Source organism: Tenrec ecaudatus, chromosome 14, assembly GCF_050624435.1.
Source record: "Tenrec ecaudatus isolate mTenEca1 chromosome 14, mTenEca1.hap1, whole genome shotgun sequence".
In the NCBI taxonomy this organism is placed as follows: Eukaryota; Metazoa; Chordata; class Mammalia; order Afrosoricida; family Tenrecidae; genus Tenrec; species Tenrec ecaudatus.
The window spans coordinates 83,213,506-83,227,251 of NC_134543.1; the positions used below are offsets into that span (position 1 = coordinate 83,213,506).

The window sequence follows — 13,746 nt, forward strand, 5'->3', positions numbered from 1 at the left end:
CGTGTGGGTTGTCACCCCTTTCCCGACAATGAAATCAGGGTCTCCAAGTGGGAAGCAGAGGTTCCCGTCTTTACTAGGAAGAGCGTCTGAGGGTCTGGGCGGTGTCACCGCGGCGACCCCCTCGGGCACTTTCCCCAACCAGCGAGCCCCGGGAGCCCAACGTTGCCCAACCTTGCTGTGGCCTGTAGGTCGCCCCGCTGCAGCAGACAGCGGGGCTAACGGTCCGGGCGAGACCTGCCCGCCGTCGGGTTTCAAAGGCACTAGATCGCCGCGCCTTTCCCCAAGGCGCCTCTGGGTAAACTTGAACCTTTAACCTTCCAGTTAGCAACCCAGGGCCCTAACCGGTTGCGCCATCAAAGGGCTGTCAGGCTCGAGAGGGAGGGTTAAACAGTGGGGGGTGAGGGACTTCCTGGAACGATTCCCCCGCGAGGAAGCAACCGAGGGGTGGGCGTTCTGAAGAGTTCTGCAAAGTGCTCGGGGCGCTCGCTCCCTGGGGAATTTCGGGAGGTGCATTGGCGCGTGCACTTCCAGGGTTCCGTGCCGATAGGACCAGGGGGGCCCCGCGGGGCATCTTCCCGGCCCCACGTACCCAATCGCCCACGCCGGCGGAGGTTCGCGGAGCCAATAGTCGACTTCTTTCCAGACCCGTCCAGCCAATAGCCGGCCCGGTGCGTTCCGCCGTGGACCGCCTGTCCGCGCCCGCCAATCAGAACTCGGGCCACCCTGGCACCGCCCCTGGCACCCACCCCACCCAGCCGCCCCGCCTCTAACTCGCTCCAACGGGGCCGGGCTAGACGGGCAGGCGGGCGGGCGGGCGCGCGCGCGCTCGGGGGCGGGCGGGAGGGGGGGTCAGTCCGGTCCCGGCCCTCCGCGCGGGTGGGCACGGAGGCGGCCGCGCGGGGCAGCAACCCCACGCCCACCCCGGAGGCCCCCTGACCCTCTCCCCCAGCCCATGGTACAAGGCTGGGAGCCGCCGCCCGGGCCGGACTGCGGTGAGTGACCCCCAACCTTCGACTTGCCCTCGCAGACCCTGTCCAGTCCCCGAGCTCCAGAGCCCCGAGCCCTCGCAGGGAGGAAAATGCTAGATTCGAAGCCGCCGGCGCCCCCTCCTTTCTCCTCTGGACTTTGCAGCCCCCTGACGTACCTGGGGTAGGGTGAGTGGGTGTGTAGGGAGGAGGGGAGGCTAGGTTGGGTTGGGACGCCCTTGGTGCGGGGAGAATGGAGGCTCGCCTGCTCCCTGGGGCTCATCGCCCCCAGTGCAGCAACTTTTTGTTCTCTGACCCAGTTCGGAGCCTCCTAGAATGCTTGTGAAATGGAGGACAGGAGAATCGTTTACTTCCCAGGCCTACCAAACACCCCCCCACCTCCACCCCACCCCCCCACCAATGGCTACTTCCTGGCGACCTCAACGCAGTACATGGCCTTCTGGGGGGAACAGTGACCACTGGGAATGAAGGGTTAACAAGAAACTGCCCCTTCTGATCCCCTAGCCAGCCTGCTCAGAAAACCTGCTGGGAAAGTGAGCACTCAAGTCCCCAGAGGTTCCTGGTGTTGCACCCCAATGTGAGACTTCTCAACTGAGGAAGACTCAAGAAGAGCCCTACTTGGTAGAGTGGGATCAGGAGATTTTTCACCCTGTGACCCTCCTCCTCCTCCTCTTCGCCGCTTACTGGACGCCTTTTATGATGAGGATAGGTAGATGGCAGCAATCAAGAAAGCCAGTTAAAGTTGGCAGTTTAAAAAACGATGTGTACCTATCTTGAACATAATTAAAAGTATATTCATTTCCCCAGTGTTTGGGTCTGGTGCCAAGACGGTTTCTTTGTGTAAGTCTGCTGATTGGCTGTCTCGGTTGTCTGGATAAGCTACAAAAGTGATTCTCAAACCTGCCTGCCCTAGAGAGAGAACTTTTAACATCTACTGATGCCTGAGCCCCAGGCCAAACTCATCGAATCAGAAGGGGGAAACGGGGCCTGTTTGCTTTGTTTTGTTGTTTGTTTCCCAGGTAATGTGCAATCGATGATTTCCAGGTTCCATTTCTTTAAAATAGGATGAGCATTTACACACTTGCAAGCAACCGGGGTGCAAATTGGAACGGTTTAAAGCCCTGCTCTGCATCTTTTATAGCTGTCTTGCTATCTTCTAATTCAGCTATTTAAACATTGTGTCATGTCCAAGTCAGAGTTTTGGCCTCATTTTCATAGGACCCGTTTGTAATGCTGTGACTTTTTGCTCAGGTTTATGTGCTGTTTAATTATGTAATAAAAAGACAGGAAAAACGAGTGGCATAAGCAGGGTTGGAATCACTGGCCTCCGCACACAGGGCGGTGTGGGGTAGCAGATCTTGTTCTAGCTTCTGGTATCAGTGCTCCCTGGGCATCACTCACGTCATCCACTGGGTCACTGGGCTCCAGGCCCAGTGGCATACCCTCCCTTCCACTCTTTAGCATACAGACCTGCGAATTCCATCTACACTCCTTCAAATTCTCTAGCGTGTCCCAGCCATTCTTTGAAGTCATTCACATCTTTTTAAGGGATTGCCAACGTTGCCTTAAACTGGGAGGACATAGGACAACTTTGTAACCGGGCTCCTGCAGTCAGTGAGCCAACCCTTGGAGATATGGGGAGCTAGGAGTGTTTATTGTGGAGGTTAGCCATGACTTTCTGGGAGTCCATCTGCCCTGTTATTCGATTCTCAGGTTCATGATCCAAAAGCTAATCACACAAGGAGAATATCATTAAATTCTTTCAGACCCTTAAAACTGTATCACCAAAATACACTTCAGGCAGTATGTTAAGTTTTCTGAATAGAGCTATAGGGGATTTGCAAGGACCGTATGTAGTGCCCCTCTGTGACATCTCTGGCTTCATCGTAAGCCCAGGCCCAAGCCTAATGTTGTAAAGCGCCAGCCTCTTTTTCCATGGGCTCTGAGAAGAATGACTAGACTGGGAGCTTCAAGTAGTCGCTTTCTGCCATTTGCCCAGGGGAGTGTGGGGAGTGAGGGTGGGTGGGGAAGGGAAGGTGTTAATACGACTCCACATTTTTCACTTAGTGATTTTAAGTAGCAGTAAGATGTAGCTGGCAGAGTATCCTTTGTTGAAGATTATTTCCTTATCCAGAATACACTTAGTAGTTATTGCGACTCCATTGCTCCTCCCTCCCCCATTACTTGGAGTCCTTCTCCAGCTTCGACTCGTTCTTTTTCTACCCAATCCAAAACGGAGACCTAAGAACATCGCGTATGGTGGTATGCTCATTGTGGTTTTAATTAGCGTAGGATCTCTCTCTGCTTGTTTCAGTGCTCGTGTGCTCCTGTGATTGTAGCTCCATGATTTCAGAACCAGATTCTTCCGGGGAGGTACCATCTGTACAGGAAGTCTCCCACAGCATGTGTTTTCTGTCCGTGAAAACTGGATGTGTATAGTAGGCCAAATGTGCCTACTTGTCACTCATGGACAAGGGTCTGAGAAAATGGAGGATGACTACACCATTACATGGCTATTACCTAGCTGCCAAATTACATCATTACTCAACTGCCAAGCCCTCAGGGGTGATGGCCCAGCCAAGGTGACAGATCACAGCTAGCATTATGCTCGACCCCCACTTGTCACTCGTTAGGGCCAGGTGTACATCGCTGATGTACAAAATAGTAAGATTGTTTTTTTTCTCTTGCTGTTTTAAATGCGACATGCTGGACTAGGTGAGCTGACAAGTGAAGAGTTAGGTGGCCATTATTTGTGCATGCTACCTTGAAATGATGAGAATCTAAACCCTATCAAATAAATCACAGGAATGAAAGTAAAACTCCTCTTCACAGTTGTGTATCTGTGCCTGCCTTGTGTTCCTGATGGCAGCCTTCCCCTTTATTTCCTCAGCTCCCTTTTCCTCATCTCTAACCTGTTATTGTCTCCTTCCAGAACAGCTCACTGAGGGTTGGTTAGTCATTGTCAGGTGTTGCAATTATCAAGTAGGCTCCAGCCCCGGGGTTTGGTGGTGCCCCTGCTGGGCCACAATTTCTAAGTGGTGATCTAGCCCCTGGCTCTGCAAGCACTTCATCACAGGCCACTCTGCGCCTCCTGTCTGGGCGGAGAAAAGGTGAAGGGTGCTTCGAGGCACTGAACCTGGCAATCAAAAAGGGCTTAGCCCCAAATGATCAACTTTGGGCTCAACCTTCCACAGCAGTGGCTGCCCTGCTGCTTTTCAAAGCTGCCACGTTCCATTCTGAAATTTCATCCAAGTCCGAAAGCATAAAAACATACACACACTCTCCTCCACTGCTAGTTAGAACCAGCCCAAACCCACTGCCATCGAGTCGATTCCGAGTCTTAATGACCTTATGTAGAGTTTGAGACTGTACATGCTTAGGAGTGACAACCTCATCTTTTTTCCGAGGAGTGGCTGGTAGGTTTGAACCACCGGCCTTGAAGTCAGCAACCCAACGCTCTGTTCCGTAAGGCTCTGTGAAAACAGCCCCTTGAAGGGCTCCATGTTTGTCTATCTTCTATCAGAATCACCCCAGCGCTGAAGTCATGATAAAAGCTGCCTTGTGCGGAGCCATGACTATGTTTTAGGCTGGTGGGGGGTGGGGGGCAAACTTTTGAGACGGAAGAGCCAGTCCTGTCCCTCACAACAATTTAAAAATTATTCGGGAACCATAAATATATTTTTGCAAACAAATGGAATCATAATCCTTCATATGAAACTATGATCATTTCGTTTTCAGTTTGACTCGAGCCACATGTAAGTTCCAGAAGAGCCACATGTGGCTCGGGAGCCAGTTTGCCAACCTGTTCTAGGCAACATGGAGTGCACCTTTTCATGTGGTCCTAACAAACTCCCAAGGGAGAGGCTGGGGAACTCCAGCTGAGAGAGCTTCAGTGACCTGCCCAAGGAGTGGGGGTGGGAGACTCCAGAAAGAAGTGGCAGACCAGCTTCTAATTCGCTCCTTATGTCTTCCTTGTGCACTGTGCCTGTTACCCTAAGTGGGGCCAAGGGTTTATGCTGCACTACTAAATACTATGAGGTTGGGGGTTCAAACCTACCCATGGACCGTAGAAGCAAGCTTTGGTAATTTGCTGCCTTAAAAAGCAGCTAAGAAACCCCACTGGAGCACGGTCTACTGGGTAACACCTGGGCCAGAATCAACGTGACACCCATGAGTTTGCCTTTGCGTTTATACATAGTGCCTAGCACACAGTGGGGCTTGGAAAACACATGTAACGGCTCACACACTCAATGTTGTTCATACTTTTTTGGCATCTAAGGACTATGAAGCTCATGACATTAGTAATTTGGCCCAAGGTCACATGGCTGTTAAGTGGCAGCGCCAGGATTCATTTTCCCAGGTTAGCCTTACTCAGGAAGGCCTGTACCGCCCCGCTCTGCCCTTCTCCTAGCAATGTACACCCACCCTCCACTGGCTCTCTTCCTTTACTGCCTTTGGGGCTACAGGACCTTGTTAGATTTGCTTGTTAAATGAGACTGAAGGGGAACGTACCTTAAAACGCTGCTGAGTTTTTCCTGATGATACATTACTCTGCTTCTGAACTCTGAGCTTGAGGTTTATTTTCCTGATTCACATGGTAACATTTAAGCAGGGACCCTGCCCCATCCTTTACAGGTCCGAAGTCAACCTCGACCCCGATGGGATCCTCCTGTGGCAGGTGTGCTAACCTGGGTCTCTGGTGCCTGCACAGGTAGCCCAGAGACCATTCTACCAGCCGAATTATTTTGGGAAGTGACCTGGGCAGGCGTTTCAGGAATGAGGCACAGTTGGGGAGCTATCCCAGCAGCCCCAACACATAGAGCCCTGTGGGGAAGGGGGAGGCAAGGGCTGGCCCCAATTCCCATAGGTCTGTCCACCTGGATTTGAGAAGAAGCTGGCCCGAGGAGATAAGAGCCTGAGGCCTTTGGCCCTGTGCAGAACGGGACTGGTTGAGTCAGAGGGAGCGCAGCCGAGCTCCCCTGAGAAAGGCTGAGCAGCTGGAAGACAAAGGCAGGGGGAGGGGATAACCTTTGTTCTGAGGCTGACATGGGGGAGGGAACATTCCCCCTCCATCCTCACGTGACCAGAACCCCTGGAGAAGCGATTCCTACTTATCCAGGAGCCCTGACCTATCTTTCACCCAGAGAGATGGATTTAGGGTTTAAAGGTACTAGTATTCCCCTCCCCCAATACTCCACCAAGTTAAAAAGGACAAAAATGGGTCAGGGGGCTGGGCAGAGGAACCACTGCTCCGTGAACTTTAGAGGGCGAGCAGTCGTTTCCAGAAATGAGGTTGAATTGGAAAATAAAGGCTAACACTAGTGTTTACTTCTTAATTGCTGTAGGGGGGTGGTGTGTGTGTGTGTGTGTGTGTGTGTGTGTGTGTGCGCGCGCGCGCGTGCACGCGCCGAAAGAAGGGGAGAGATCACAGATCACACTCCCTAGTCATGTGACTGGGGTCATTTCAACTTCTGTGGACTTTTGTGTTTTCTTATGTAAAATGGGCATTAGATCAGGGCCTGGGGATGCCCCATAGTTACTCACGGGTTAAAGCAACACCACGTAGTACAAATAATGAGGATCGGTTTGGTGTCCAGTGGCTCTTAGGGTAGAAATTGGGTAATGTACTAAAGAGGAGCTCCCGTGACCGAGCTATTTTTCTTCTTATTTCAGCAACTTCTGACAGGCTCAAATCAGAAAACACCATGCCTCCTAATAAAGAGGCCAGCAGTCTTAATAGCTCCCCTGCGGGCCTCATCTGCCTTCCTCCCATCTCTGAGGAGCTGCAGCTCGTGTGGACCCAAGCAGCCCAGACCAGTGAGCTGGACGACAATGAACACTTGCTCCAGACTTTCAGCTACTTTCCCTACCCCAGCCTGGCAGACATTGCCCTTCTTTGCCTACGTTACGGGCTGCAGATGGAGAAAGTCAAGACGTGGTTCATGGCCCAGCGCCTCCGCTGTGGCATTAGCTGGTCATCTGAGGAAATAGAAGAGACCCGGGCCCGAGTCGTATACCACCGGGACCAACTCCATTTCAAATCTCTTCTCTCTTTTACTCACCATGCAGGGCGGCCCCCAGAGGAGGGGACTCCCTCTCTGAGCGAGCCCACCCAGATCAAAGGATTGAAGGTAGAGGCGGAGGAGTCCCCTCAGGTACCCGCAGTGCTGCCGCCGAGTCACCAGGAGGAAAAAGAACCTTTGATGGCACATGGCAGTAGGGCATTCTCACATCAGTCAGAGTTTTGGCAAGATCTTCAAAGTAGTGGCCCCTCTAAGGAGCAGGCAGTCAGGGGTCCTGCCCAGTCACGTGGCCTGGGCAATGTAGCCTGGAACCACTCCAGCGCTGCCCACCAGCCTCGGGCTCCGGAGAAGCCCTCGCCATTCTCGTTCCTTGCCAGTAGCTGTAAGAAGGAGTCAGCATCTAGTATGACTCCTTCCTCTTCCTCTACCTCTTCCTCCTCTTTCCAGGTACTGGCTAATGGAGCTGTTGCTGCTTCGAAACCCCTCCAGCCCCTGGGCTGTGTCCCGCAGCCACTGTCACCCAACGAACAGGCACTCCCCCCTCACCTGGAGCCAGCCTGGCCCCAGGGCCTGCAGCATAACTTAGTCCCGGGCCGGGCTGGCCCAGCAGAGTGCCTTTCTGCTGACATGCAGCGCCACCAGCGAAAGACCAAGCGCAAAACCAAAGAACAGCTGGCCATCCTCAAGTCCTTCTTTTTGCAGTGCCAGTGGGCGCGGCGGGAGGATTATCACAAATTAGAGCAGATCACTGGCCTGCCTCGGTCCGAGATCATTCAGTGGTTTGGAGACACACGCTATGCCTTGAAGCATGGGCAACTCAAGTGGTTTCGGGACAACGTAGTACCTGGTGCCCCTAGTTTCCAGGACCCAGCCCTTCCCACCCCACTGCCGGCAGCCCGCTCCTTGAATGAATGGGCTGAGACACCGCCGCTGCCCACCCCCCCGCCCCCACCAGACATACAGCCCTTGGAGCGGTACTGGGCAGCCCACCAACAGCTACAGGAGCGGGACATCCCTCAACTGAGTCAGGCGTCAAGACTTAGCGCCCAGCAGGTGCTGGACTGGTTTGCTTCTCGATTGCCGGAGCCAGCTGAGGTAGTGGTTTGCCTCGATGAAGAAGAGGATGAGGAGGAGGAGGAAATGCCAGAAGACGATGGGGATGAAGAGGAGGAGGAGGAGGACTACGACGACAACGACGACGATGTGATCCTACAGGACTGAACAGCGCTGGGGGCTGGGGGAGGGAAGCCTGTTACTAAGAAGATGAACTAATTGAGTAACTTTAAACAAAGAACCCACTTTTTTTTCAATCCCCTTGTGGCAAAGAACTGAGAAGCTCTGTGTTCTTGGTGGTGGGGGCAGAGGAGGGTAGCAGGGGTGGTGCAGGGAGATGACCTCACGCACAAAGTAGGGTAGGACCGGAGGGGCAGAGACCCAGCCCCTCTCCTCCACCAAGCGCACACGAAGCTCTGGCCCAACTCTGGGCTGAGAAACAACTCGTGCTCTCAGAACTGCTGCTCTTTCCCCTGAGTTCTCTACAGAGAGACCCAACCTTGTCCCTGCTCCTCTAGGAGGACTGGACGGGGGTAAAGAACCTGAGTCAGTGCACCTGCCGGTCCCACCATTTCCCCTTGAATATATGAGGCTGCCTTGCGCCCCTCTTTTCTCTCTGAGCACAAGTCCACACACACAATGCAGCAGAGAAACTCAGTATGCTCAAATCTCTTCACAGATCCTTCCTCTTCCTCCACCGACTTTGTGTTTTACCTGTTTCGTAACTCGAACCACACAGGTAGCACAATACTTTATTTCGGATACTAGGACCACTTTGCCTTGTACCTTTTTTCTCCAAATCTCCCTCTCTGCTCACTGTTTGTCTCAGGGTAAATCTCCACGGAGCTTGTGAAATATTGAACAATTGGGTGGGGAGTAATTTAGACTGGATATTTATTGGAGGTGGGGGTTAGGGGAGATGTCCTTATAAGAAGTAGGTTAGAAAGGACGGAGGCGCGGGCTGATTTCTGCTGGTGAGGACAGTGGAGCTAGGCTTCAGGTTTGGTTTTACAATCCTGACTACCTCCCGGCCAGCTTGACAGAGACTGGTTTTTGATCTTTTTGTTGTCGGCTCAATTTTGTCCAGAAAAAGAGACTTTCCCTTCTTTTATAGGTCTGTCTGGAAAACACAGACCATTGTCTTTAAGTTAATTATTAATGTTTTAGAATGGAGTTCATCAGTTGTAAAGCAAACTAGATATCAATGGATAATTAACCATCTAAAAAAGAGTGGAAGTACCCAAATTTCTAGAATAAAAAGGCCAAAAGTAAAGTTGTTTCTCTGTCCTCCACTTTGCTATTCAATACGGGTCAGGGATCAAGGGACTCAAATCCACTAACATTCTGAACTAAAGTAGCGTCCATCAGAGTGCAAAGGAACTGGATGGCTTGGTAATTTGAAATACAGAGGAAGATCTCGAGATATTGAGGAAATTCACATCTGACGTGGTGATTCAGCCGAGTTAGGATTCAGGGCTCACTTTAGATGCACAGTTTTTGTTTTGTCCTTTTTTTGAAAGGGACATTGTGATACGTTAAGAAGACAAAAAATTTTAAAGCAGTAGGTCAGTACCTATCAGGCAGGTGGTTTCCCAATCATCAGCTGGTGGTAGTGATAATTTCTGAGGTTTTCTCAGGGACAAAGATGAAATTGGGTCACAGGTGACCCAAACCTTGTCCCAAAAGAGGAAAACATCTATGGATGTCATGAAAAATAATCAATTGAGAATACTAGGAAGGGTAGTGAGGTCTTAGTTCAGCCACAGGATTATCCCCAAGGCCTCCTAATGGGAGATGCCTGTTGTCATTTTCCCCCATTCATTTTGCTTGTGGCCAGCCTCCCAGTAGACCACCCATTTAATCCCCCTTTTCTATCCCTTACTGCTGAAACCTAAATAAATGTTTGACCTACCTCAAGGGCAGTGCTTACTATTTCCATCATTCTAGAGCTTATAACAGCAGTAGTGCTGTGGCAGGGGAAGGGCAGCCTCTTATGATCTAGAACAGTCTGCTGTGATAGAAAGGCAGCTCAACATGCAGGTGGCCCTCAGCTTTCAACAGGATTAGGTCCCCATGACTCCACCTAGGTCTGAACTGACATAAGTTGAATACCTTTTATTAACACTATACATCTAACCTTTAAACATAGATAACATTTATACAACAAATTATGTACAGCAAATTATATCCTGCAGCACTGTAGTATATATCATTAATGAAAAGTAAGAAATCCCCCAAACTCAAAAACCAAACTTGCTGCCAAGTCGATTCACAGTTGTATGATTCATCAACAGTCACGCTATGTCGTAAGCTGGGGACTGCCTGTAATAGTAACTAGGCATACGGGAAACAGTTTAAAAAGCATAATAAATTAGGATAAGGAACAGAGTTGTTGCTTGTTAATATTGGTAGTGGGGGAGTATATCCAAAGCTTAAAAATGAAACCCAGAAAGAAAACATAGTTGATGAGTATATTATCCCTTCCCAAATAATGTTAAGAACTGTTTTCACAACTTTTTTTTTAAGGGGTAAGAAATGAAGTGCTATGTGTGTCTGTGGGAGAAGCATAAGCACCTTCCTGAAGCACCAGCCTCAGCTAAGGATTGACCCTTTTCCTGGGAGGGAATACAGGGTGTGTAGGGCAAAGTTCACTTAGTACAGTGTGAAACCAGGAAGCAAGGCAGGGTCCATTTCCAAGGCCATCATCACCCGTGGGGATGCCACAGTCCTTCAACTGTAGGATAGCTCAGCCCGTGAAGGTGGACCAAGCTTCACCTAGCTAATCTCATCTGCCTCTGTGGCTGATGGACATCTGCAGTAAGAAGAGGAAGACAGATTAGGGGTTTTATAACACAGGGATGGGTAAGGCCCTCACACTCTAAAATGAGGTTTATTGGGGCAGTCAATCACTGCTGCTGCTTCCACTGTTTGATAGCATTTCTAAACTAAGATCTGATAGAGCGAGTCTGACAAAGACTTTGTTGCTATGAAACTCAAAACATTTCAGTGGCTTATGGCAGAATGTTTGAAAAACTATTTGGGGAAATCTGGAACACATGACTACCACAATATCAGAGATTATTGTTTAGGCGGCAGAATTCTTATTCTCTGAGGAAGGGGCACTTTCCTCAATAGCTTTTAAAGAAACTTTGTTAGGGGAAAAATTAAAAATACAAAAGAAGAGCATAATGAACTCACTTGCATTCACCACCCACTATGAAGAAGGAACGCTGACCCATCTTGATTTTCTACTCACACTCTGCCCTGCCCCTGCACTAGGTTACACTAGAGCAAAACCCAGACACCAGTGAACTTCCCATCCATTTCTAGTTCGTTATGTGTCAAAGGACTATTTTTTTAAAATCCAAACTGTGATATCGCACTTTAAAAAACATTAATTCCTTAATATCAAACACCATTCAATTTTCCTCTCTGCTTAAATTCCCCTTATTTTTCTTTTTTAAAAAATAATTTCAATCAAACTGGGCCTTTCTTTGCTAAGGCTTTAAGCCTTTTGGAACACAGTTCTGCTCTGACCTCAATGGCGCCTCTGTGTTGAAGTCAGTTTGATGGCAACTGGATTGTCTCTTAAAGCTTTCATTTGTTTTATTCCTCCTCTGTGAAGATCTTAGGTTATTTCCCCAGTTTGTCTCTTAAGACTTAGAACCCTGATTTCTTGCTGACAAAGGCCTTTGGAATATGAGAGCAAAGATATATTTACCTTAGTATGAAGGAGCTGCCTTGGGTCACCAGGAGCTTGAATTAGAAAAAAGACCAAGATAGCCACAAAGCCCAAACCATGAGAGATGAGACAAGACTTTTCATCCATTCTCCATGAGAGATGAGACCAGAGCTTATAAGCCTCTCGCTCCCATGCCTTCTCCCTCCTGTTGCGTGGATCCGACTTCTCACTGCTGACTCATAACCACCCCCTGTGGGTTTCTGAGACTGTTTAAGGGAGCAGAGTACCCAGTCTTTCTCCCTCAGCTACTGGTGGTTTCAAACTGCCGACTGAGTGTATCTGAGCCCAGTGCATAAACACTACACCACCAGGGCTCCCATATGGATTGAAATGAAAGACCCATCATTCCCTAGCTCCTGGAGAAGTAAAAGTGGTTTTTCCTAGTTCTGCCAATCTTCATTCAAAAGATTCCAAAGATAATAGTTTGCTGTAGGCCTATGAGAATATCACTTGTTTCCACACATTTTTATTTCACCCTGGTAAAGACCTCTTAGTTTAAATGCTTTTTGCCCCTATGTGACCTAATTTTTAAGTACCAAATCAGAAAGCAGATCTGACTAGGATAGAATCTTTTAAACTGAGACCATTCTGGAAAATAGTAAACGTGGTTATTCCGCTTGAAATCCACGTCCTCTTCCACTGGTTACATGTTCCCTAACACGAAGCCCGGCGGAGGCATTTGGTGTGCAAGCCCAGCTCAATGTTTCATGCAGATAGACGAGAGAGGTCAGTGCTCACCTACAGGAATGGCAGCTGGAAACCAGGAAGGCTCTCTAGTGTGCTGCTGCTCTTCCTCTGACCTGAAGGGTAGAATGGAGTTAACAACCTAAAGACTTTAGTAGCATTACCTACGGTCAGGGGAGCAAGGGGGTTCTTGACCCTGAAGAACACCATTCAGAAGGGGAAAAGACTATTGGGTAAGCCAGTGGTCCTCCACCTTCCTAGTGCCATGACCCTTTCATACAGTTCCTCATGTGGTGGTGACCCCCCAAACATTAAACTATTTTCCTTGCTACTTCATAACTGTAATTTTGCTATTATTATGAATCGGGCAACCTCTGTGAAAGGATCCTTCAACTCCCAAAGGGGTTGCGACCCACAAATTGAGAACCGCTGGGGTAACCCATGTAGAGGGGAGTTAGTAAGCTTATCCTTTCCCTGTGAGGACAGAGAGGTCTGAGATTTGAGTTTGCATATGAGTAGGAAGGTGTAGAGGCAACCTCTCTCCGGGAGGACGGGAGGACGGCACAGAGGCACCTGAAGTGAAAAAGATGAGAAAAAAAGGAGATTGGTTTTAAATTCTCATTGACGGCTGAGTTTCAGCAATGTTTGACAGATGGATCTCATGATTTTTTCAGCCCAACTTCAGAGGCGAACTTAACTGATGACAGGACGGCTGATACTACTGGAACATTCAGAGCCTAAGGACTCCTCCAAGGCTCTTTGTTTGGCTACTGTGGAGGGAATGGGTGACTTGAATATTAAGGTGGCCAACTGAAGATGGTACTCTTTGGGGACAATTCGCAATTCACTTTCACCTTGAAAATGTTCATTTTAGTAAGTGTCTAACAGTTGAAGCCTCATTCCACTGGGAGTGTTATTTTACATACCTGAATTGGTAGGGGTGAAGACTAGTGAGTGGCCCGAATCCCCATCGTTCAGGGATGGTCTGAAAGAAAAAATCCCCTGTCCAGAGGAGGCAGATGAAGGTCTAAGAAGGGAAAATATGAAGATCATCAGAGAAAAGGAAAGAAATTAAAAAGAAAAAAAACATATTTGAGAGAAGGGCCTCTCATACTTTTAGACCAGTGAGGAGAGATTCTTATAACTGAGAATAAAATAAAATACTTCAGATGTAGATTAGACCCAGTCCTGTTTAACTTCCTCTCTTGTTTCTGAGGCAGATTATAAACATGCTTATTGGAGAAGTAACTCCTGGACT

The 13,746-nt window shown here is 49.3% G+C and overlaps 2 protein-coding genes across 4 annotated transcripts in view; one reads left to right on the forward strand and one right to left on the reverse strand.

The window, feature by feature from the left end:
* The first annotated feature begins 836 nt into the window (after positions 1 to 836).
* HOMEZ (homeobox and leucine zipper encoding) lies at positions 837 to 8,319 on the forward strand. Of its 3 annotated transcripts, none has more exons than XM_075530640.1 (2): positions 837 to 992; positions 6,660 to 8,319. In XM_075530640.1, exons 1-2 carry the CDS (start codon positions 953 to 955, stop codon positions 8,228 to 8,230), a joined length of 1,611 nt encoding a protein of 536 aa, XP_075386755.1. In that variant the 5' UTR covers positions 837 to 952; the 3' UTR covers positions 8,231 to 8,319. The 3 variants fall into 3 exon arrangements, with proteins under 3 accessions (XP_075386755.1, XP_075386756.1, XP_075386757.1); XM_075530641.1 differs by having other exon boundaries at positions 843 to 1,154; XM_075530642.1 differs by having other exon boundaries at positions 843 to 1,149.
* Positions 8,320 to 12,542: 4,223 nt separating this feature from the next.
* The window catches only part of RNF212B (ring finger protein 212B), a 30,067-nt gene continuing 28,863 nt past the window's right edge, over positions 12,543 to 13,746 (reverse strand). Inside the window, exons 12-13 of the mRNA XM_075532226.1 lie at positions 13,415 to 13,515; positions 12,543 to 12,604 (exon numbers count right to left, since the gene is read on the reverse strand). Coding sequence (XP_075388341.1) covers positions 12,543 to 12,604; positions 13,415 to 13,515 — 163 coding nt within the window. The remainder of the gene's footprint in view (positions 12,605 to 13,414; positions 13,516 to 13,746) is intronic.